Source organism: Bos grunniens, chromosome 23 (assembly GCF_055505025.1).
Source record: "Bos grunniens cultivar Pamir isolate PY7600 chromosome 23, Bosgru_T2T1.0, whole genome shotgun sequence".
NCBI classification, from domain to species: Eukaryota; Metazoa; Chordata; class Mammalia; order Artiodactyla; family Bovidae; genus Bos; species Bos grunniens.
The window spans coordinates 5494724-5520461 of NC_141187.1; the positions used below are offsets into that span (position 1 = coordinate 5494724).

Consider the following 25738-nt stretch of genomic DNA (forward strand, 5'->3'; position numbering starts at 1 on the left):
CTTCCATCAATTGTAAGTATGTCAGAGAAATAGAATCCATTTCCATGTGGTTTGAGTGTATCTAGTATTCATAGCTTGTTTGTGTGATGCTGAATTTCTTATTGGATTGGGCTAGATATCATTGGAAAGTGAATGTAAGTTGTCTTCACCATTTCACACACACACAGACACACGCGTGTGCACACGTGTGTTTGCATCTTGCCGTGCGGTACGTCTCCTTTTCTGTCTTTTAGTGCCTCAACGGTCCCAGTGATGTAGGTTCAACCGCGGCTCCCTGCATTTGTCCTCCAGGAAAACCAGGACTACAAGGGCCCAAGGTGAGTAACACCTAACTTGCTTTATTTGTTAAATCAGACAAACTAAAGCTGAGCAAGCACGAAATTCCTAATCACCATTGAGCCTGTTGTGAATATTCTGCCTAATGTCTTAGAAGAGTTTAAATGGTGAGTTTTAGTGATTTTTTAAAAAAAGTGTATCCTAATCTGTAATTGGCTTTGAACCTTAAATTGATCCCACAATAAAGTGGGGGAGAATATTATTTTGTTTGCTTGCTTGTCCATTTGTGTTTTTTCTTCTTAATGCTGCTACTGTATCCCAAGAATGATACTTTCCTACAACCAGGTAGAAAATGAAGAAAGATATGTTCTAAATTCTTAAATGTCTAAATGCTTAATCTGTCAAGATGATTTTCAGATAGAAAAATGAAATAAAAACTTGAAAATTGGTTTGAGTGTTGTGTTTGATGTCCAGGTCTAAAAAGAGAGTCAAAGGTGTGCATATGTACTCATTTATTTTTTTTACTTATCATGCAATAATTATTTTTAGAAAGTATATTCTTTTAGTCATTTTCATACATGCGTATCTCTCAGTTGCATTTACATATTTATTTGCATGTGTATCTGTATATATATTATTTGTGTGCATATGTATTTTTTCTGTATATTTGTATAAACATATTCATTTGTGTACACATTTGTATATGATTGGAAGTATGATGTGCATACTATTTTATAACTAGTTACTTTTTACATAATATTCCGAATCTGTTTCTATCTATTAAATATGAATGGCTGAATTTTTTAAGTAGGTTGATACGGATTGTGGCATCACTTAGACATAGCCTAAGATACTGAGAGTTGAGTGGTTTGTCCACTGTAGATAAGTCTTATTTGTGCTGCTGTGCTGTGCTTAGTTGCTCAGCCATGTCCGACTCTTTGCGACAGCATGCACTATAGCCCGCCAGGCTCCTCTGTCCATGGGATTCTCCAGGCAAGAATACTGGAGTGGGTATCCTATCCCTTCTCCAGGGGATCTTCCCGATCCAGGAATCGAACTGCAGTCTCCTGCATTGCAGGCAAATTCTTTACTAACTGAGCTAACAAGGAAAACCAAATCTTGTTTACTTAATATTATTTAAAAATATCATCTAGATAAAAATGTCTAACTTGAAAACAAGTATGACTTCTTAGCTAGAGAGAATGTTTTGAGTATTAATCATTTATTACCTGAAGTGACCATAATAAATTTTGCTAAATATGAATTGTAATATTCATTTAGATGGAATTTTTTGATAAGTTTTAATCATCACAACTAAAAGATTTCAGATTTTAGATTGGTTATCTGAGAGAATTGAATACTGGTCTTTTGTGCGTGTTTCCCCATCCATTTTCAGGTGATAGTTTATGACCCACTTCAAACCTAGCTTGAAATTAAGAAAGAAACACAGTTTAAGAAATAAAAGGGTAAATTCAAAATAAACCTGTTTGGCTTGGAATTTGATTTCAGTCCTTTATAATCGGTTATTGTGAACAATTTTTAGATTGCATTTAGATAGATTAATTCAAGTGTTCTTCTGATAAACTAGCCATGTTATTTAGGATGTTTTGACCCAAAGGAAAAATACCTGCAGTATGCTTCTCAAACAATTTACCTTGCAAGGCAGCATGGTATGACCTACCTACCAGCCATACCTATGTGATATACCTACCAATATATCTTTTGAAATATATTTATACAACTTTATTTAACTTGGAATATTTTACATTGAAATGATTTGGTCTGCAAGAGATACCTTGTGGAAATCAGAGTTCCATGACACTGACCTCTCTAAGCCCAGAGGACCTTCCGCCTGCTCAGGTTGCCCCCCGGGGCCTCTAAGGGGCTGTCTACTCTGCAGGCCCCCAGGGCCTCCTGATGTATCCTGATCTTCATCAGTGGTCCATTAGACATCTTGAAGTAATACCAGTTTTTATGCACATATGTTCCTGCAGCAAACTTTTAGCACACGCTTTGTCTTATCTGTGAAAGCCTCTGATTCTCAGTATTTTCAAGTTTCATGTGTTCCTCATTTTCGTTCTCTCTTAGTCATCATCTCACCCCTTTGCCACCTACCACTTTAAGTGAAATTGCAGTTTTCCACTGATCTTCAAGTTGGCGTGCTTTCTTAATCTGCTTTCCATTTTCTTCAGAAAAGCTGGCAGGAGGACAGGAACACACACACACTCTTCCGTCCTTTTAGGGCTCTTTCCCCTGGAGGTGGTTCCTTACCCACATCAGGGACCTGTATGTGAAAAACAGAATCCATAGCAACACCCTGAGGTTTTCTTCCCTTGGAGAACTTCTGGCCTGGAAAATTGATAGGTTTTTAATTAGTCCAACAGAATCAGAACTAAAACAGATGAAGCGATTTTACTATACATCCAGCTGAGATGTATTGGTCGTTTTTGTTAGATGTTCTCTGGAACGCTTTACAGATTTCCATCAGGCAGACTTATCTGTACAGGAGAATCTAGTCTTCCCAGTAGCGAGAAATTGGGTTCTGGGAGCTGAGAGTTAAGTCATGAAACTGAAAGAGGAGAAATTCACATGTGGATGGGTGAGTAAGTGCTGATTCTAAGATAAAGTCAGTCATCTGCTTCAAGTTTTCTGAACTTCCAATGAATATGACAACCCTTTTGTAAAACCAGGTTAATTTAACTATGATGACCTGGGCTTCTCTGGTAGCTCATCTACTAAAGAATCTTTCTGCAATGTAGGAGACCTCGGTTTAATTCCTGGTTCAGGAAGATCCTCTGGAGAAGGGATAGGCTATTCACTCCAGTATTCTTGGGCTTCCCTGGTGGCTCAGATGGTAAAGAATCTGCCTGCAGTGTGGGAGATCTGGGTTCGATCCCTGGGGTGGGAGTATTCCCTTGAGGAGGGCATGGCAAACCACTCCAGTATTCTTGCCTGAAGAATCCCCATGGACAGAGGAGCCTGGTGGGCTGCAAGTCATTGGGATGGCAGAGTCAGACACGACTGAGCAACTAAGCACAGCACAGCCCATACTTGGACTCTTCACTAAGCATAGAGAAATATATCTGTTAAGCATAGAGAAGTCCCTGAATGAGGCTGGCTTATTCATTCTGTCTCCCTACTGCAAAGGGAGTGACTAAATTAATGACGCTCTGGGAATGATTTTTATTTGGAAGCACCTCACAGTGAAGGTTAGTTCAGTTCTCCTTTGGAATTTCAGTGTCTAGAGTAGTGCTTAATAGTGATATTTTTTATTTAATGAATTATAAAATGATTGAAAAAGTAAGATTCATCTGTCCCCCAATTAACCCATGTGGAATGCGTTTGTTCTATATGAAAGATCCAGGCAATCTCCGGTTTAAAAATAAATCCCTTCCAAAAGACCTGTCCATGCAACGGCAGCTTCTTCCTCCACTTCGTAGCTAAAGGGACATTTGTGGGGACAAACTCCCCACATTTGGTCTAATCTTTAGAATCTGCCTGTCAGTGCAGGAGATGCAAGAGAAGTGGATCCCATCACTGAGTCGGGAAGATATCCTAGAGAAGGAAATGGCAACCCACTCCAGGATTCTTGCCTGGAAAATTCCATGGACAAGAAGCCTGGTGGGCTCGTCTGTGGGTTTCCAAAGAGTCGGACACAACTGAGCACACACACATACAGAGTGAAAATGTGGAAAAAAAGCAATTTTTTTTCAACTTTTTTTAAGGAAGAAGCAATTTCTTAATAACTTATTTTCTCTGAAATACCATTCTTTCTACAAGTTTATTGGTGCCCTTTGTTTTACCCTGATAATTCTACTGAGTAGCGTTTCCTTTGGGTTATCAAGGTAACCTCAGGCTAAAATACAAAAGCCTTTGGGAAATTTCAGGAACCACTGGGCGTTCACATATTTATGCTAATTTCCCCAAACTAAGTGGATTCCTTCTAGCTGAAGAGAATTAGTATTTGAGTTTTGAGGGAGAGAAGAGGTTGGTTTTGGTGAAAACCAAAGGAATTGGTCTTAGGTCAGATACTTCTGTGGAGGGCAGTGGGTAGTCTCAAGGCACAGGGGTTTTGAGAAGAGAGCTTTAAAACACGGGATGCAGGCCTAAGCGACCTTTGTTTTAGATGAATAACTTAAAAGAATTAGCTTACTTTTGCAAGCGCAATTGTTTCTCACTTTGTTCGTATTTGCACACTTGCAAGGCCATGTGCAGGGATGTTTCGACTTAGTCCATGATGTTCCCATCCCTGGCAGCAACTCAGAAATTCTATGGCACAAAATCAATTCATCATAAGTAAGAATTGCTTTTCAGCTGAATACTTATTTTTTGAAATTGCACATGTTTCAACTAAAGTACAAGAAAGTAGATTGAGAATTTAGTCACAGTTGTGTAATTATATGTCATATGTCTAATTTAATATATTTGGAAAATCGTTTCCACGTTAAGGTTGCTAGCCTTCCCTGGGTTGGTTTCTGATCAGTTTGCATTTTGATGTGGCAGAGAGAGGGGCATTTAGGAGCATGGTGTCTAAAGTTCAGTTAGCTGAGTTCCCGTCTCCACTGCTGCCTTGTGACCTTGGACAAGTTACCTAACCTTCTTGGGCCTCAGTTTTCTTATATATAAAGTGGGAACAGTAAAATTACCCGCTTCATGGGATTCTTATGAGGATTAAGAAATTGAATACAGGTAAATCTCACAGGGGGCTTCCCTGGTCGCTCAACTATAAAGAACCCTTTTGCCAATGCAGAGGACATAAGAGATGCTGGTTCAATCCCCGGGTCTGAAAGATCCGCTGGAGAAGGAAATGGCAATCCACTCCAGTATTCTTACCTGGAAAATTCCGTGGACAGAGGAGACTGGTGGGCTACAGTCAATGGGGTCCTCAAAGAGTCAGACGTGACTTAGCAACCCAACAACAGCAAATCTTGTGGAGCAGTACTTAGCATGTAGTAAGCAATCAGTAAAGGTTGTTGTCAGCTTTTACTACAGTAGTAAAATTGAATTTTTATTCTAATTGGCCTTCTCTTCAAAAATCAGTTAGGGTTTTACTTTATTCTTCTAGTTTTTTTGGAAGCAATAACAAACCAACCTGAGGTTTTGCAAATAAACCAATAGGGCAATAGTTCAAATAACCACTAAAACCTACCAGAAATAATAGAACCTGCAGAAGAGATTATTTTCCCTCTGGGGGCCATTGACCTGTGTTGCCTTAAGAAGTCACATTGGGTTTTATCTTGTGGGTGAATTTTTCCCTTGGAAACTTAGTTTTGATTCATTTAAAATATTATCATTAAGTATGTTTTGTACTTTTATGCAGCTTAAAAACACAACTCCTGTTTCTTCTCATGCCAAAGTTTTATTTCAGCCTCATCATCATAGAAGTTAAACCTTCTCAGATCCTTTTGATGTTGTGGATTTTGCTGATAATTAATACTGTACGAGTAAAGAGGTCATTAACGGATTTGATCTGATTGGAAATAATCAGTTCAGTTCAGTCCAGTTCCTCAGTCGTGTCCGACTCTTTGCGACCCCATGGATTGCAGCACACCAGGCCTCCCTGTCCATCACCAACTCCTGGAGTTTACTCAAACTCATGTCCATTGAGTCGGTGATGCCATCCAACCATCTCATCCTCTGTCATCCCCTTCTCCTCCTGCCTTCAATCTTTCCCAGCATCAGGGTCTTTTCCCATGAGTCAGTTCTTCACATCAGGTGGCCAAAGTATTGGAGTTTCATCTTCAGCATCAGTCCTTCCAATGAACACCCAGGACTGATTTCCTTTAGGATGGACTGGTTGGATCTCCTTGCAGTCCAAGAGACTCTCAAGAATCTTCTCCAACACGACAGCTCAAAAGCATCAATTCTTCAGTGCTCAGCTTTCTTTATAGTTTAACTCTCTCATCCATACATGACTCCTGGAAAAACCATAGCTTTGACTAGACAGACCTTTGTTGAAAAAGTAATGTCTCTGCTTTTTAATATGATGTCTAGGTTGGTCATAACTTTCTTCCAAGGAGCAAGCATCTTTTAATTTCATGGCTGAAGTCACCATCAGCAAATAGTTATCGAAATTCTCCTTGATACTCAGCATTGTCCTAAAACAGTGGAAAACATTAACCATGTTTTTAAGGGGCCTCAATCCAAATGATGAATGAAGACCAATCAAGGGATAATTTTGAGAAAACTCTCATTATAAATATCTTAGTGATCACTGAGTGACAAGGGAGCTGCTGTAGTATTTCAGTAGAAAAAGACATCAGGAGAAAATGCAGTAACAAGGAGGGTACATTGATTGGAAACCTTGTTATATGGACTCAAATGCAAAAGGAAGAAAGTCTTCCCAGGAGAAAAAGAAAAGAAAGATGGGATTTGGTGAGAAATAGTGAGGCCAATCTGAACATGATTAAAGAAAGATGGCAGAGAGGCCAGAAATCAGTGTGGATCCTCTCAAAATAAGAAGAAAAAACATCTAATACCCTAGAGAATGGAAACACTGCTCTCTCATGCCCGGCTGACACTGGCTATCTTTGGATTAGAATTGCAGATTGTGCCTCTTCAGCAAGAAGCTACATGTCCCTGCATTATTTTTCTCCCCAAGTTTACAGCTATTCCTTTTCTATCTCTTTTTAAAACGGCATGTCCCTTCTCCTCAGCCTTTCCACGTGGTCAACCTCTTGGGCAAGCATAAGGAAAAGCCCATCCCTTCTCCACTGTCTCCTTGATAGAGTTCACACAGTTCTTTCCATTTTTCCTGTTATGTTTCAGGAACAAACAGCCCTCGCCAGTAGCCGGAAGTCGAATTTCAGACCAGAGCACTTGGCTCTGTGGAAGTTCCCTTAGCAGTGGCCTTTAGTTAACATATAATCACTGGGGTATGTGTGAATAATTTCTTGCTGTAGATGTGAAGCCCTGCTGAGTTGAAATCAGTTATCTCTCTGTAGTAGTTCACCAATAAATGATGGCTGAGACATGATCTTTTTCAACAAGATGCCCCTCATGGATTCTGTAATACACAAATATGATATCATCATTATTATTGTTTTTAGACACACCCTGTGTTTTGTGGGATCTTAGTTCCCTGTCCAGGGATCAAACCTGTGCCCTCAGTGGATGGAGTCCTAACCACTGGACCACAGGGAATTCCCTGATACTATTTTTTGAGGTAGTTCTTAGAATTAAATTATAAAACACACTCACTTCACAAAAAGTGTTGCTTTCATTGTTTTTCACACATCGTGACCATCGGACTACTCAGTTCAGTTCAATCACTCAATCGTGTCTGACTCTTTGCGACCCTATGGACTGCAGCACGCCAGGCTTCCCTGTCCATCACCAACTCCTGGAAATTGCTCAAACTCATGTCCATCATGTCGGTGATACCATCCAACCATCTCATCCTCTGTCGTCTCTTTCTCCTCCTGCCTTCAGTCTTTCCCAGCATCAGGGTCTTTTCCAATCTGATTGGTCAGTATTGGCCATTGGGCAGCATGCTACAGTTTTTAGAATGTGTCTGGGCTTGTTGCCAGGCTGTATAGAATAATGTTCCTTGGAGGTCTCTGGTTTGTGAGGATAGAGTTTCTATTTTAGGTGTAACATGTATTCAAGGATGCTGGGAGCTGGACAGGTTGTTTGGCTTGGGCCTGGTTTTCATGAGGCTTCATATTCATGGGGCTTCCCTTGTAGCTCAGCTGGTAAAGAGTCTGCCTGCAATGCAGGAGACACTGGTTTGATTCCTGGGTTAGGAAGATCTGCTGGAGAAGGGATAGGCTAGCCCACTCTGTTGGGCTTCCCTGGTGGCTCAGCTGGTAAAGAATCTGCCTACATTGTGGGAGACCTGGGTTCGATCCTTGGGTCGGTAAGATCCCCTGGAGAAGGGAACGGCTACCCACTCCAGTGTTCTGGCCTGGAGAATTCCATGGACTGTGTAGTCCATGGGGTCACAAAGAGTTGGATATGACTGAGCAAATTTCACTTTTTCTTTCACTTTTCATTTTGATGAAAATATTCAAGTTGTAGAAGTTTAATATTGTGTTAAAATGAAATTATAAATATAGGCAGAGACACACTGACTAGATTGAAAGGAACGATTGTTGTACAGCTTTAAACTTGACTCCCACATGGAAGATCACATAGCCTGTGGACTTTAAAAAAAAATACAACTTTTTTTAGGATATAAATTATTTTTATTGAAGTATAGTTGACTTACATGTTGTGTTAATTACTGCTCTACAGAAAACTTATTCAGTTAAGCATATATATATATACACACACACACACACACACACACACACACACGTGCTTTTTCATAGTCTTTTCCATTATGGTTTATTGTAGGATATTGAATATATTAATAGTTCCCTGTGCTATGCAGTAGGACCTTGCTGTGTGTCCATCCTGTATATAATAGTTTGCCTCTGTTAAACCCCAATTCCCAATCTATCCGTCCCCCACCTCTCTATCCCCTTGGCAACCACAAGTCTATTTCTGTCTTTGAGTCTGTTTCTTAGGTAAGTTCCTCAGTGTCATATTTTAGATTCAACCTACAAGTGATATCATATTAAAAATAATTATAAATTGAATTGTTATATTATAAGTCATGGATTCCTGTAGTGTAATGTCTAGAATAGAATTAAAGTTGTAGATTTCTGAGTGAAATATTAGTTGTTGAAGCCATAATTGTTGTGACATTGCACAGGTTTGTTCAGAATTCTAAACATGTTTCCTGCGATAGATACTGACATTTTACATCAGTGAAAAGTACTTCCCTTGTTATACCTATAATGTGCTGCTGCTGCTAAGTCGCGTCAGTCATGTCTGACTCTGTGTGACCCCATAGACAGCAGTCCAACAGGCTCCTCTGTCCCTGGGATTCTCCAGGCAAGAATACTGGAGTGGGTTGCCATTTCTTTCTCCATACCTGTAATGTTCACAGAATTAAATCCCTGAAATATTTCATAATAAAAAGGCTTTACTTTGAAAAGTAACTATGATATCATTTTTCTAACCCTATTTTGAGATTTCCAGTTTTACATTTGTTTGTTTGTTTTACAAAAAGCTGCAAGTGATGGAATTGGTTTTGAACCCTGGTGGGCTCTGACTGAATCAGTAGAGTTGGTTGTTTTGGACTGAGAGCTTTTTTTTTCCTCTCTAGGGTGACCCCGGACAGCCTGGGAATCCTGGCTACCCCGGACGGCCTGGTCAAGATGGTAAGCCTGTGAGTACAGAAAGCTTGGTCATCTCCAGTACTGGGATTCTAGGGTCAATGTAACCTCATTGCACGGGGCCAAGTTCAACAGGCAGGGGAGACTTTATTCAGGACAGTTGTCATAGAGGAGAGTCAACTCCACACAGCTGAACCAGAGGGAGGGGGGCTCCTGAGTGCTGGGTGAGCTGGGGGGAAAGTGCTGGAGGCCTTTCAGGGGAGGCTGATCCAGAGATGGAGCAAACGCAGTTGTTCCTGAGTCTGGCGAGTGTCCTCCGAGTGATTGGCCCATCTGTGTTTGCTTTTGAGCAGCTGTCCAAGTCAGGCTCCTCTCCTCTTGTTTTCTTAATGGTTCCATTTCAGAGGGATGGCTCCTGGATCCTGGGGAAAGACCTGGGCTGTCACATGGGCAAGAAGCTTTCTAAAAGATTTACATCTCAAAGGACCAGAGAAAGAATTTAGATGATCAGTTTTCTAAAGTAAATGCTATAAGAAAGGAGATCAGGAGTGTAGAGTTGGGAAGAAAAAAACTGAAGTTTCTTCAAGCTGAGGGCAACATTAGGGCTAGCTTGATCAAGAGAACTAGTGTATTAGTCACCTAGGTATCTTCACAAGAGCATACATCTTCACTACTTTTATTTATTTATTAAAAATTTTTTTAAATTATTATTTTTTACTTTACAATATTGTATTGGTTTTGCCATACATTGACGTGAATCAGCCATGGGTGTACATGTGTTCCCCATCCTGAACCCCCCTCCCACCTCCCTCCCCGTACCATCCCTCTGGGTCATCCCAGTGCACCAGCCCCAAGCATCCTGTCTCATGCATCGAACCTGGACTGGCGATTCATTTCACATATGATAATTTACATGTTTCAATGCCATTCTCCCAAATCATCCCACCCTCTCCCTCTCCCACAGAGTCCAAAAGACTGTTCTATACATCAGTGTCTCTTTTGCTGTCTCACATACAGGGTTATCGTTACCATCTTTCTAAATTCCATATATATGCGTTAGTATACTGTATTGGTGTTTTTGTTTCTGGCTTACTTCACTCTGTATAATAGGCTCCAGTTTCATCCACCTCATTAGAACTGATTCAAATGTATTCTTTTTAATGGCTGAGTAATACTCCATTGTGTATATGTACCACAGCTTTCTTATCCATTCATCTGCTGATGGACATCTAGGTTGCGTCCATGTCCTGGCTATTATAAACAGTGCTGTGATGAACATTGGGGCACACATGTCTCTTTTGATTCTGGTTTCCTCAGTGTGTATGCCCAGCAGTGGGATTGCTGAGTCATAAAGCAGTTCTATTTCCATTTTCTTAAGGAATCTCCACACTGTTCTCCTTAGTGGCTGTACTAGTTTGCATTTCCACCAACAGTGTAAGAGGGTTCCCTTTTTTCCATACCCTCTCCAGCATTTATTGCTTGTAGACTTTTGGATAGCAGCCATTCTGATTGGTGTAAAATGGTACCTCATTGTGCTTTTGATTTGCATTTCTCTGATAATGAGTGATGTTGAGCATCTTTTAATGTGTTTGTTAGCCATCTATATGTCTTCTTTGGAGAAATGTCTGTTTAGGCCCACTTTTTGATTGGGTCATTTATTTTTCTGGAATTAAGCTGCAGGAGTTGCTTGTATATTTCTGAGATTAGTTGTTTGTCAGTGGCTTCACTTGCTATTATTTTCTCCCATTCTGAAGGCTGTCTTTTCACCTTGCTTATAGTTTCCTTTGTTGCGCAGAAGCTTTTAATTTTAACTAGCTCCCATTTGTTTATTTTTGCTTTTATTTCCAATATTCTTGGAGGTGGGTCATAGAGGATCCTGCTGTGGTTTATGTCGGACACTGTTTTGCCTATGTTTTCCTCTAGGAGTTTTATAGTTTCTGGTCTTATGTTTAGATCTTTAATCCATTTTGAGTTTATTTTTGTGTATGGTGTTAGAAAGTGTTCTAGTTTCATTCTTTTACAAGTGGTTGACCAGTTTTCCCAGCACCACTTGTTTAAAGAGATTGTCTTTAATCCATTGTATATTCCTGCCTCCTTTGTCAAAGATAAGGTGTCCATAGGTGCGTGGATTTATCTCTGGGCTTTCTATTTTGTTCCATTGATCTATAGTTCTGTCTTTGTGCCAGTGCCATACTGTCTTGATGACTGTGGCTTTGTAGTAGAGACTGACTGCCCAGTGAATTCCTAATAGCAATGACTAGATGAGCTCAGAAATCCTATTTTTTTTCCCCTTCATATCTGAAAGTTTTCAAGTCAAAGATAATGTTATTTTCCCAAGAATATATGCACTATAGTATCCCTATAATCTGACTTTAAAAATACCCTATAAAGTTCATAGAGAATTTTAGGGGTATTTATGAATTAAGGAAACATAAAGCTTAACCACTTTAAAGCAACTGAGGCAAATGCTTACAGGTAAATCATCTGTCAGGATGTTTATCACAGTAAACAAACATGATATATTAGGTCTTGAATGTTAAATAATTTTGCCAAAAGAGTATCTCCTGGGAGACTTTATCATGAGATATTAACTTAGCATGAAGCCTGGGAAGGTTTATACTGTGAGTCAATAATTTTCAAGGCATGAAAGAAGCACAACCTCATGTTAAACCACCAACACTCCAACCATCAGGACTGAGGAGCTCGTTCAGTCCCTGACGGAGGTTTGCTAGCAAATTTCATACAAAAGATACAGCCAGCTTTGGAAGCGGCAATGTACTGGTGCCTTTCACGTTTGTGTTGCCTGGGAAAGGGGTTAACATTCAGGGGAGCCCCTGTAGAGGGACGTCAAGGGAAGGCGTCTGCAGAGGTGAGGAGGCAGTGGTCAGCTTGGAGCCGAGGAGCTGTTGGACGGGGGTCGGTGCTGTGAACTGACCGCCCGCCCCACTAGGACTCACTCCCAGTGTGACGAAGATCGGTGGGGGCTGCAGAAAGCGAGTGATGCGGTTTGACTCACGATTCAGAAAGATAAACATGAACATTCTGTGGAGAGATCATATGAGTGTCAACTGAAAAAAAGTCATAACCTAAAGCTTTATTCAGAGGACTTTCTGAGGACTTCAAGCCTGGGAGGCGTCTTCTCAGACAGTGTGAGGGACTGCTCTGAAGAGGAAAAGGAGAGGCCAGAATATAGAGGGTTTATTTAAAAAAAGGTCAGGTCGTCCAGACATCAAAAGATTACCGGACATCTCAGCTCAGGAATTCAGTGGGTTTCTGTGTTTGGGAAAAGCCTGAGGCTGGCTCCCTGAGATGGTTCTCTTGACCTGCACCTCAGCCTTCTGGAGCCAGTGCCCTGTGCCTCCTCATCCCGCGGCTCCTCAGGGGGGCTGCAGTGGGGCTGCAGTGGCTGCCGGCTTGATGGTGGGCATGCTGTTTCCACGTGAGTCCCTCAGGGCTCACTGTCCGGGCAGCTGGAAAGCGGTGGCTGCAGCATTCTTTGTTTCCTGATACGGCAGGTGGCGTTTTCCAGGCACATTCATATTCTGTGCTTAGGCTGTCGAATTTGCTTTTCATAATTTTTATTTTACTGTGCTGGGTCTTCACTGCAGCGTGTGGGCTCTGAGCTGCGATGCCCGTGCTTCCTTGTGGGGTGCAGGAATGTCCCTCGCTGTGGTAAGTGGGCCCAGGAGTCCTGATGCACAGACTCGCCAGCTGCAGCGCACGGACCTGCTGGCTGCGGCGCATGGACTCCCTCGCTGTGGCGCATGGGCTTGGTTCCCCCGCAGCATTCAGTTTTCAGTCACGTGAGTGGGAGTGGGAAACCATGGAGGAGGTTCTTTCAGGATTGTGAGGGCGGCCTGGATTAAGAGCCATGTACGGACAAGCGAGGGCGTCGGAGAATGAGACGACCGGATGGCGTCACCGATGCGATGAACATGAACTCGGGCAAACTCTGGGGGGTATTGGAATGGTGAGGACAGGGAGGCCTGGCGTGCTACAGTGCCCGGAGTGGCAAAGAGTCAGACACGATGGGGAAACTGAACAACAGCAGCACTTTAGAAGGGGGACGTGGTCAGTCAGAGTCGGGAGTATTTTTAAGGTGAAACTGAGCAGACTCATTGTCAAGATAGACGTGAGGCAGGAAAGAGCCCCGGAAGCTTCACAGTTTAGTTTGAGCAGCGCGGTGAGTTTGGGGGCCCTTTTCTGGGCTGGCTGATGGAATCTCAGGACTCTTGAATCAGAGGGAAGTTGGAGAGTGAAAGCACACAGGCTCTGTAGCATGTTGGATATATCTGCACCCTCCAGCGCTGATGAGATGATTCAGGGAGAAAGTTCAGATAATTGGAGAAGAGAAGGGGGCAGGAGGCTGCGCTTAGGGCTCTGTTCCAGAGGAAAAGAGGAGGAGGATCCAGCCAAGGAAACTGGGAAAAAATGGTCAGGGAAGCAGGAGGATCACAGGGAGATGGTGAATGAGGAGGACCGCATGGAGACGGTGTCCTCCCAGAAGTCAAGTGAAGACTGAGTTTGAAGAAGGGGGCAACCCGTTGTGTCATTCCTGCCTTGAGGGTGATAAAAATGAAGTTTGTGCGTAGTCTGCTGAATTTGCTTTTTATTTATTTTTTTAAAATGTGGCTGTGTTGGGTCTTCACTGCAGCGTGCGGGCCCTCAGCTGCGGTGTGCTTGCTTCTCTTGCTGCTGTGCAAGAACTTCTCTCGCTGTGGTGCAAGGCCTCAGTGGTTGTGGCACACGGACTCTCTAGGTGTGGCACGTGGGCTTAATTGCCCTGTAGCATGTGGGATCTTAGTTCCCTGACCAGGGATTGAGCCTGAATCCCTCACTTTGAAAGGTGGATTCTTAACCACTGGACTGCCGGGGAGGTCCCTGATTTGCTGGATAAGTGTCATTGAGGACCTTGATAAATGAGATTTCAGGGAGAAACTGAATAGAAAACTGGATTTGAGAGAGGTAAATCAGGAGGTCAAATGGTAACAGGGATACAGATGCTTCTGAGGGGTGTAACAGGGAAGAAAGACCTGGGATGAAGGGGTTTTGACACAATAGATGTTAGAGCATGTTTCTATCATGATGAAAATGAGGCATAAGGGGGGAAATGTGGTGATTTGGGAGATAAGGGGTATTTGCAGGAAGAAAAGACTTGAGTAGGTAAGGGCACTGGTTCCACTCACAAGAGGGAGAGTGTAGCCTGGATAAGAGTCTAGGCAGTTAAATATTTACATGGGCGCAGAGAGCCAAGCCACTCAGTATAGCAATAGCTGGGTGTGAGGATGAAATGTTTATCATCAGAGCACTTCTATTTGAGTTGAATGAAATGAATAGATTTCAATCCTAACATCTCCCCGTTTTCCTGTATCCACTCCTGTTAGGTACTTGTCATTTCTCTTATAACCCACCCCTTCCTGAGGATAACTGCATGTGTTGTGTGACCTCAGCGCACTCCCTCACCCCCACTTGGAGGGGGGCGCTCCACTCTGATCACACAAGGGAAGGTGGGCTTTATGAAGCTGAGCCGTCTGCCTGGAGACCCCTTCCATGGGACACACTCTTCCTGTTGCTGGCAGGGGCAGTGCTGTCCTGGCTCCAAAGCAGAGACATTTCACCTGCAGACCCTTCCCAGTGACGCGGAGCTCCCCAGACAGGACTGCCAAATTATTCGGGCTTTTGTCTTTTTAGTGGTTACAAAGTCCTTGGAAGTATTGAGAGGTGAGTGCGTTCCACAGGTTATCAGTTCTAGTTTGCTCTTTTTACCACTGGAAATTAGCTACAATTAGACTTCCTAGTTGGCAATAGTGGTAAAGAACTGCCTGCCAATGCAGGAGACCCAAGAGAGGCAGGTTCCATCCCTCGGTCAGGAAGATCCCCTGGACGAAGAAATGGCAATCCACTCCAGTATTCTTGCCTGGGAAATCCCATGGACAAAGAAGCCTGGTAGGCTACAGTCCATGGGATCACAAAAAGTCAGACACGACAGAAGTGACTTAACGTGCACCCAGCCTGATACAATAACTTTGGATGTTATACGTGTGACTCTCATTTAAACTATACTAGGCTTATTGTCTCATCTCATTTAGTACATGGATATTTGTGTTGTGTGTGTGTGTGTATGTGTGTGTGTATGTTGTGTGTATAGCTGTAGCTCTGTAGTGTCTGACATTAAATGTTAGACACTATCAGGTAGTATCTGCTGTAAGAGAAAGAACAAACTTACTGTAACAAACAGAATAATGTCCACATCCTAAACTCCAAGCCCTGTGAATGTGGCAACTTACATGGCAAAAGAGACTTTGAGATGAAGACATTTTCTTGACTAATCTGAGTGGCCCAGTGTCATCACAGTGGTTCTTATGAGAGGGAGGCAAGAGCATCAGTCAGAGGAGGAGATGCTGTGGGTGATGGAAGCAGGGATCAGAGGGAAGCTGCCCTGAGCCAAGGGATGCAGGCAGCTTCTACCAGCTGGGCAAGTGAAGGGACAGAGCCTCCCCTGGTGCCTCTGGAAGGAATGCAGCCCCAATGACACCAAGAATTTAGCTCCCTAAGACCCATTATGGATTTCTGACCTCTGGAACCAGGAGTGTGTGTGTGTATGTTAAGGCACTCTGTTTGGGGGGATTTGTTACAGCAGCCATGGGAACTGATACACTACCCACAATGCTGTTTACCCAAAGGGATACCATTTTCTCTTTTTTTTAAATTTTATTTTATTTTTCAACTTTACAATATTGTATTGGTTTTGCCATATATTAAAATGAATCTGCTACAGGTATACACGTGTTCCCCATCCTGAACTCTCCTCCCTCCTCCCTCCCCATACCATCCCTCTGGGTCGTCCCAGTGCACCAGCCCCAAGCATCCAGTATCGTGCATCGACCTTGGACTGGCGACTTGTTTCATATATGATATTATACATATTTCAATGCCATTCTCCCAAATAATCCCATCCTCTCCCTCTCCCACAGAGTCGAAAAGACTGTTCTATACTTCAGTGTCTCTTTTGCTGTCTTGTATACAGGGTTATTGTTACCATCTTTCTAAATCCATATATATGTGTTAGTATACTGTATTGGTGTTTTTGTTTCTGGCTTACTTCACTCTGTATAATAGGCTCCAGTTTCATCCACCTCATTAGAACTGATTCAAATGTATTCTTTTTAATGGCTGAGTAATACTCCATTGTGTATATGTACCACAGCTTTCTTATCCATTCATCTGCTGATGGACATCTAGGTTGCTTCCATGTCCTAGCTATTATAAACAGTGCTGTGATGAACATTGGGGTACACGTGTCTCTTTCAATTCTGGTTTCCTCAGTGTGTATGCCCAGCAGTGGGATTGATGGATCATAAGGCAGTTCTATTTCCAGTTTTTTAAGGAATCTCCACACTGTTCTCCATAGTGGTTGTACTAGTTTGCATTCCCACCAACCGTGTAGGAGGGTTCCCTTTTCTCCACACCCTCTCCAGCATTTATTGCTTGTAGACTTTTGGATCGCAGCCATTCTGACTGGCATGAAATGGTACCTCATAGTGGTTTTGATTTGCATTTCTCTGATAATGAGTGATGTTGAGCATCTTTTCATGTGTGTGTTAGCCATCTGTATGTCTTCTTCGGAGAAATGTCTATTTAGTTCTTTGGCCTATTTTTTGATTGGGTCATTTATTTTTCTGGAGTTGAGCTGTAGGAGTTGCTTGTATATTTTTGAGATTAGTTGTTTGTCAGTTGCTTCATTTGCTATTATTTTCTCCCATTCTGAAGGCTGTCTTTTCTCCTTGCTTATAATTTCCTTTGTTGTGCAGAAGCTTTTAAGTTTAATTAGGTCCCATTTGTTTATTTTTGCTTTTATTTCCAATATTCTTGGAGGTGGGTCATAGAGGATCCTGCTGTGATGTATGTCGGAGAGAGTTTTGCCTATGTTCTCCTCTAGGAGTTTTACAGTTTCTGGTCTTACGTTTAGATCTTTAATCCATTTTGGGTTTATTTTTGTGTATGGTGTTAGAAAGTGCTCTAGTTTCATTCTTTTACAAGTGGTTGACCAGTTTTCCCAGCACCACTTGTTAAAGAGATTGTCTTTAATCCATTGTGTATTCTTGCCTCCTTTGTCAAAGATAAGGTGTCCATATGTGCATGGACTTATCTCTGGGCTTTCTATTTTGTTCCATTGATCTATATTTCTGTCTTTATGCCAGTACCATACTGTCTTGATGACTGTGGCTTTGTAGTAGAGCCTGAAGTCAGGCAGGTTGATTCCTCCAGTTCCATTCTTCTTTCTCAAGATAGCTTTGGCTATTCGAGGTTTTTTGTATTTCCATACAAATTGTGAAATTATTTATTCTAGCTCTGTGAAGAATACTGTTGGTAGCTTGATAGGGATTGCATTGAATCTATAAATTGCTTTGGGTAGTATACTCATTTTCACTATATTGATTCTTCCAATCCATGAACATGGTATATTTCTCCATCTATTAGTGTCCTCTTTGATTTCTTCACCAGTGTTTTATAGTTTTCTATATATAGGTCTTTAGTTTCTTTAGGTAGATATATTCCTAAGTATTTTATTCTTTTCATTGCAATGGTGAATGGAATTGTTTCCTTAATTTCTCTTCTATTTTCTCATTATTAGTGTATAGGCATGCAAGGGATTTCTGTGTGTTGATTTTATATCCTGCAACTTTACTATATTCATTGATTAGTTCTAGTAATTTTCTGGTGGAGCTTTTAGGGTTTTCTATGTAGAGGATCATGTCATCTGCAAAATCTAGAGAAGAGCTAACACCTATCTTACTCAAACTCTTCCAGAAAATTGAAGAGGAAGGTAAACTTCCAAACTCATTCTATGAGGCCACCATCACCCTAATACCAAAACCTGACGAAGATGCCACAAAAAAGGAAAACTACAGGCCAATATCACTGATGAACATAGATGCAAAAATCCTTAACAAAATTCTAGCAATCAGAATCCAACAACACATTAAAAAGATCATACACCATGACTAAGTGGGTTTTATCCCAGGGATGCAAGGATTCTTCAATATCCTCAAATCAATCAATGTAATACACCACATTAACAAATTGAAAAATAAAAGCCATATGATTATCTCAATAGATGCAGAGAAAGCCTTTGACAAAATTCAACATCCATTTTCTCTTAAATATCTTCCCTCCCCCTGTCTTTTCCCCTCTTATAGGAGATAGGAGGTTGGGTGGCCAGGCAGTAGGAGAAAGTGAGCCTGGGGCCAGAGCAGCTGAGGGTCATTAGTGTGTGTCCAGGGCCAGCGGTGGAGTGGGGTGCGGTGGGTGGGGCTCTGGCTGGTGTCTGAAGCCATCTGGCCAAGGAAACTTGGATGGAACAAATCGCAGGGAATTCTGCTTTGTTTGGATTTGGTTCTGTGCAACCCCCCTCAATCAGCAATTTGAATCTTTTTCACATTATAATGAGGCCAAGTCAACTGAAGCTTTAAATAGGAAATTATTCCACTCTGGAGAAACACTAATTTTCATCAGGAAAATGCCTTCGACCCAAATTAAAGAGCTGCCTTCAAATCCTTCCACCGCTTTCTCATTTCTCTATCAGTTAAATGACTTCTCTCAGCACAGTGTCTGAACGTATTACTATTTTACTGTTTCAACACTATCAAAAGAGATGCAGAGGAAATATTTATGTATCCTCTTAGGTACTTAAGAGTAGGACAACTATTAAAGGCTGGAATGCTATGAACATTGGAGTTTTTTAAAAGAAGGCCATTTTGGGGAAACATGAGGCTACTTTATGATCTTGTAGAAGTTTTTGTTTTTATGGTGTTTGTTTCTGTCTTTTTTTCCCTGTCATCATTAATTCCTCTTCATGAAGGAAAGTACTTCCCTGAACCCAAAGCCCTGGCTGCTGGTTGGGAAGATCTGGGGCCGTTTTGCTCTCTGCTTTTGAAAGTTGTTTTGCTTCCTTGGGTCTCAGCTTTTCTGTCTGGAAAATAAGAAAGTGGTGCCCAGTGAGGCCCAGTTCCTCTCCAATGCTGATTTTCTAAGATTTCATCAAACTCATCACATTTGCTAAGAGAGAAAGTTGAGCTGGACCAAGCTCAAGGTTTGATCCCTGGGTGGGGAAGATACCCTGGAGAAGGATGGCAGCACGCTCCAGTATTCTTCCCTAGAGAATTCTATGGACAGAGGAGCCTGATGGGCTGCAGTCCATGGGGTCGCAAAGAGTCAGATGAGTGAGCGACTAACTCTTTCCAGAGCTGACCCAGGAAGATGACCATGCACTACATCTGCTGGACAAGTGTGCTCGGTCCAGAGTCAGCTGTGGGATGCAGTGCGTCCCCCAGCCCCACCCCTCTCAGCCTGTCCTGAGTGGTCCACGGATGCCAGAAGAAGGGTGGCTTTCTCCAGGGATTAGACCTTATAGAAGTGGCAGTTAGCACAGATGGGGAATTCCAAACTACAGGACCTTAAGTCCTCCAGATGAAGGTAAAAGGTCGGCGGGAAGAAGGAGGGGTCTTTTAGAGCCAGCAGGCCCTTGTGACCGCTTGACTTTCAGTCGGAATGAACTCAAGAGCCATGGGAGGGTCTGGAATAAAGGATTGATGTGATATCGCTTATTTGTAAAGGAAATGACTCTGACTTTCGAGTTGAAAATGGAAATTGGGCTTTAGGATGATAAGGACAAAAGCAGGGAGATGAGACAGGAAATAATCTAGGAATGAAAGGAGGGTGGCTGGCATCAGGTTGGTAGGAGTGAGGGGAAGGGAACTGCTTATCTTCTGGGGATATTTTGAAGTTAGAGCCCCCGGGATTTACTGATGCATCAGACATGAGTTTGCGAAAGAGTAGTCAAGGGTGAATCTAGTGAGATGTAGAAGGATGGGGCAGAGAAGACTGGGGAAGGGGAGTCGGGACTTTGCTTTTGGATAGATCAGATGTTTACGTTAGATGTTCAAGCAGAAATGGTAAGTGGATGATTGAACATAAAAGTCTGGCATTCAGAGGGAGTTCTCTTTTTATGAACTGTCCTTTCTTGTATTTTGGATTGCAATTAATGCAATTCTTGTACATTAAGATAATGAATTATTTGCTATAGATGTTGTCAATAGTTCTCTTTATCTGGTTTACAAAAGAGGAGTAAAATTTCCCCACTATTAAGTATTTTGCTGTTTCTTCCAGGGTTTTATTTTATTTTATTTTTTAGCATTTGATACTCTATGTTCACTGACTTAATATGATTTTCAAGAATTTTTGATTCTTGATTTCATTTTGGCAATTTATTTTGGCCTTTGGATTGACATGAAGATCCAAATAGCTTTGGCGAATTTGGAGGATGGCTATTGTAACAGACTGAAATTCAAACAGAATATTTGTCTGGGACATGGCATTTAAATTTAACCTTGTCAAAAGAGGAATTAACATATGTAATGTGTGACTTAGAAGGCTAATGTGACTTTTGGCATTGTTGGTAATATATGATGTGAATATTAAGAAAGACTGCAGTCCTGTTTTTGGAGTGCTGGATTTGGTTAGAGGTTTGGAGGAACTGGAATTTGCTCAGAAGTGAGTCAACTCAGAAGACAACCTTGGGAGGGGCAAGGAGGTTACTGAGTAATCCTCACTGGGATTACTGAGGTGTAATCCCAGCGAGGACGCTCTTCTCATTTCCACAATCCTCCAGAGTGGTGGTAGAGAATAGGAGGAAAGGAACACTAGGAAATAAAAAATAAAATAAATAGGAACACTAGGCTTGCGGAGTAAGCTTGGCAGGGGCTGGGGGGATAATTAGTAATAGGACCCAGGAGGCAAGCTTTTTATGCTTTTTTCTTTTCAGACTCTGAACTGAATATGGTACCAATTGTGTACTCAGTCATTTAAGAGCTGTGAGGACCTGGAGGCTGGGTGCTGTGGAGATGGGGGGGTCTGGAAAATGGGAGATGTTAGTGTACAAGTCAAAGGAATGGCTGTGATGTAGTTTGGGAAAGAGAATGACAGGAGGTGGACTTGTTATGAAGTGTTGGGGACGTTCTAGACGGAACAGTTTCTACCTGAGCTCTCCCTTCCCCTCAGTCTGTGTTCCCCGCCAAGCATGCTCATGGTCGCACTGTCTTCCGCTACCACTAAACACACGCACACACACGCATCCTCAGGAGTCTCACTGATAAGCTCAAATATGGACCGTTTGCCTCAAATGAAGTATCCAGCGCCTGGGCAGTTTACTTCCTTTTTCTAATAAAATGGTACATAAAACTCACCTCTTCTATAAAGCTTTCCTAGACAATGCTTAGTGGATTAGCTACGTCATTTTTTTTTTTCAATACACCCCTTATGTAAATCTCACATATGAATCTTTCCATGTTTATCTCATGCATCTCTTAAGTAGATTACAATATATTTTATATATTATAGGTAGTGTGTACAATAATAATAATTGTGTATAATCGTTATAGATGTGAAAGCTATTTGTATATTTAATTAAATTAAGGAATTGATGACACCGAGCACTTGTGATTTTTTTTAAATTTAAATTTATTTATTTTAATTAGAGGCTAACTACTTTACAATATTGTATTGGTTTGTTTTTAGCACTTGTGATTTTAAAGGCCAATTCATGCCTGTGTTGTATCTTCTTCTAATTATAATCTGTCTGATTATAATGTCTGATTATAATCAGAGCTGTCTGATTATAATCTGTCTGATTATAATCAGAGCTGTTTCCACTATTATTTTTAGAGCCCTAGGTAGTGGTGACTAGTTGGACACAATGTTTATATGTTTGTTTGTTTATTTGTTTTTTCATTCTTCCACTCACATACTAGGTATTTCATTGAGTGTTCCAGGGTAAGGGAATATAGCAATGAACAAAACAGAAAAAATACCCTGCTGTTTTGGACCTCACATACCGGTGGGGAGAGACAGATAATAAATTCACAGTTATGAAATAATAAAAAGTAAGCAATATTATATGGTGGGAAGTACTATGAAAAAAAGTTAGCAGCAGAGCAAGAAATGGAGTGAGGAACTATTGGTCATAAAGCATAACTTATAGAGATTATAATAGTTACTTTGAGATTATAACAGTTACTAAAATGGTACCAGTTACCTTTAAAAGTTGTGCATTCTCCTTTCGAAATAAGCTTAGTATAACTTTAAGTGTAACCTCATTCAGGGAATAAAGTAATTTACGTAACTAAGTTTAATTGAATCTGTGAATCTGAGAACAGAACAGAGCTGTATCTGCAGAGATTATTTGTCAAAGGAAGGCAGTGGTTAGCTCAAGGCGAATTATAATGGGAAAGTGGATGGTGTTGTTTTATGATTATCATTCATTCCTTTATCTGAGGCAGGGAGAACTAGATTTAGATTAAGTTTCACTTGCAGATGTTGCTGCCCACTCCCCACCTTTAGATGTTTTAATGATTTTTCAACTTTTTAAAAAGTTGAAAGTGCTATGCAAAAGTAGGTACAAAAGTACTATGCATTCAATAGAAATTATACTTTGAATTTTGATCTTTTCCTAGACTGTGAGATGCAGTACAATGGTTTTGCCCAACTGTAGGCTAATAGAAGTCTTTTGAGCATGGTTAAGTCTTCCAGGCTACCCATGATGTTGAGTAGGTTAGGTGTATTCAGTGCATTTTCAGTTTATGGTATTTTCAATTTAAGATGGTTTTTTCTGGACATAATCCCATTATAAGTCAAAGAAGATCTGTATAGTAAATGTAACTTGCTTTCATTTGAATTAGAAATTCTGTTTTTTATTCCTCAAAAGTATATAACTTCTTTTCTTTATAAGTCAATTTTATAGAGATATAGATTATTTACAATAAAATACAAATACACTCATTTCAAGTCTTGACAAATGTATACACCTGTCTAATCACCACTCTAATCATGATTCTAGGTTTCCATTCCTCTAAACTCTTCTCTCTTGCCTCTGTTCAATCATTTCTCCCTTTCTGCCCTGTATTAAATAGTTCCATTGATTCTATGCCCTTCAATGTTAGCCACCAACCTACTAAAAATACCTCTGGAAGTAGGTGGATTATAAAAAAACAAGTCTTCATAAATGAAATAACCTTTTCAAGCTCTAGGCTTTCTTCCTGTGACTGTCATTCAATTTACTTGTCTTTTAGTCCATAAAAATATTTTTCTAATGTTTGTGCTACTTAATAGTTGATCACCAATTAAACTGTATTTCCCCCAGAGGCCATCAGTCAATGGCAGGATCAGCCATCTCTCTGCACGAGCCAGAAACCTAGGCTTCATTCCATAAATTCCAACCCCCTCACCCCCTGTTCCCCACCTTCAGGTTAGACTAAACACCCCTGAGTAGGTTCAGGTTCTACCTCTCATCCTGTCCCCTGCAGGAAGCTTCCACTTCATGCATTTCCTGCCCCCTCTCATCTGTCCTCCAAGTAAGCTTTGCAGAGCTCCAGTCTGATTGTGTGACCCCCCTGGCTGAGTGGCTTGGATAGGGATCGAAGACCCTCAATGCTGTGCACTTGGCTTCCGTCAGCCCATGCCGGTCCTGTTTCAGAGCCTGCTTCTTTGTGATCTCTTTTCTTTCTTCTCATGGATGCGGCTCATCCTGTCCACTGCAGGGCAGGCTGAAGGGCTCCTTCTGATGCACTGTGCTTCCTTGACTGTTCCTTTGAGCCTATCTCTTCGGGAAGCTTCCGTGGACTGCCTACCCTTCAGCCCCCATAGCATCATGGTTCTTTCTTAGAGCTCAGTGTGTGTGTAATTTTATAGATATTCATGTGATTTATTTATCAAGTCATTTTAGCAATCAGTTAAAGCCTATGAACTCCTTGGCTTTAGTGACAAATTAATTTCTATAATAGATATACCTGGAAAGACAATTTTATGAATATTGTTAGAATGTAGCTATGTAGAAAATTTAGTTGTGTGTAGAATTGAGTCGCCCAGAAGAATCCACAGCACACATTAAAAGTATATACTTGATTTTGGTTGCCTAGTTACCCTGGCTGGGTATCTAAGAGACTCTATTGGAAATTTGGGAAACACGGAAGAAAGTTACGTAATAGTGTAAATTTTAAATCACATTCTTTTTTACATTTAAAAATGGAAGTAACATCCAAAGAGATTTCTCTAGATTTCATTCTCATTTTTAAGTTTAGAGTATTTAAAAGAAACCAATGACTATCTTCATTACTGAAACAAAATTATACATTTAGATTGGCAGAATATTTTATGCTATGATTAGAACTAGGCTCAAAAGAAATTGTGACTCTTGCACAATGATTTTATTTTCTTAATTTCCTTTTCAAAGCTATACATCTTTCCTGGAGCATCAGAACTCTGAATCATGGAAGAAAGTAAATTGGTTCTCTATTCTTCAACCCTGAAATTTGGCAGCAAGAATATTTTTTCCTAAAAAATGACTCATTTACAAAGAGACTTTGTGTGAACGTGGAAAAGACTTTCATACTCTCAGAAATCTTGCAGTTGGGGGAAGGGTGGGTATTTGGACCTGCTAAAATTGCAAAAGGGCAAATTTAATGTTAAGTAGTATTAATTGGTCGATGATAATGTGAAAGTTGCAGTTCTACAAGAAAACACAGAAACACCTATATTCATAGAAAGAAAAACTCAGTAACCTATATGAAAAGCTTATCATTTGTCCTGTTTCAGGGCTTTTTTTTTTTTTGGTTTAAATGTACCCTGCTATGAGTCAGGCAGTGTTTTATTTCTTGCTCCTCTTGGAAAGTGTTCTATGTTGTAATATTCCTCCCTGTTAACCTTTATTTTCCTGATTTTTAGTCCAAAATTTGTTTTACTGAATTTTATCCAACTTCTCCTGGTGATTTGCCTTGGGATCCCCCAGGTCGGATGTGGTTTTGGTTTTTCTTTATTTTGTTGCTAATCATGTTTCCTCTAGCTCTAAACTAATCCTTGAGCTTCTTGATACAATTAAGTTTTCAAGAATGCATCTTGTATGTTAAGAAAACAGCAGTAAGCTGGTTCTTATATAGTGGGAAGCATTGATTATTCCTGTGCTGCTGTTTTTCTAAAGACAAAGCAAACAGGCCCCTGGAAACACAGGACTTGGTTACATGTTGAGCATTGGATCTGTACATGTGCTGAGGAGAGCTTGAGGCATGACCTGGTGCCCCAGGCTCTGACGGTGGCCATTAAGGCTAAAGAATAAGGTTCTGCAGGAGCGATCTATGGTTTGTACACAGTCACTGAGCCTGAAGAAAAGAAAGAAGCTTACCTTTGCTGAGATTCTAACAACTGCCAGACATTTTCACCTGTGAGTCCTCTGTTGATTTATTATTATT

The 25738-nt window shown here is 41.0% G+C and overlaps 1 protein-coding gene across 2 annotated transcripts in view; it reads left to right on the forward strand.

Annotated features, from left to right (window-relative positions):
* COL21A1 (collagen type XXI alpha 1 chain) overlaps window positions 1-25738 on the forward strand; it is a 231591-nt gene that overhangs the window by 110126 nt on the left and 95727 nt on the right. The window contains exons 9-10 of one of the 2 annotated variants that reach the window (XM_086370609.1): window positions 234-317; window positions 9431-9493. In XM_086370609.1, the coding sequence (XP_086226735.1) occupies window positions 234-317; window positions 9431-9493 (147 nt within the window). Of the gene's footprint in view, window positions 1-178; window positions 318-9430; window positions 9494-25738 lie in introns of those variants that run through there. The other variant, XM_086370608.1, reaches the window with a different exon arrangement.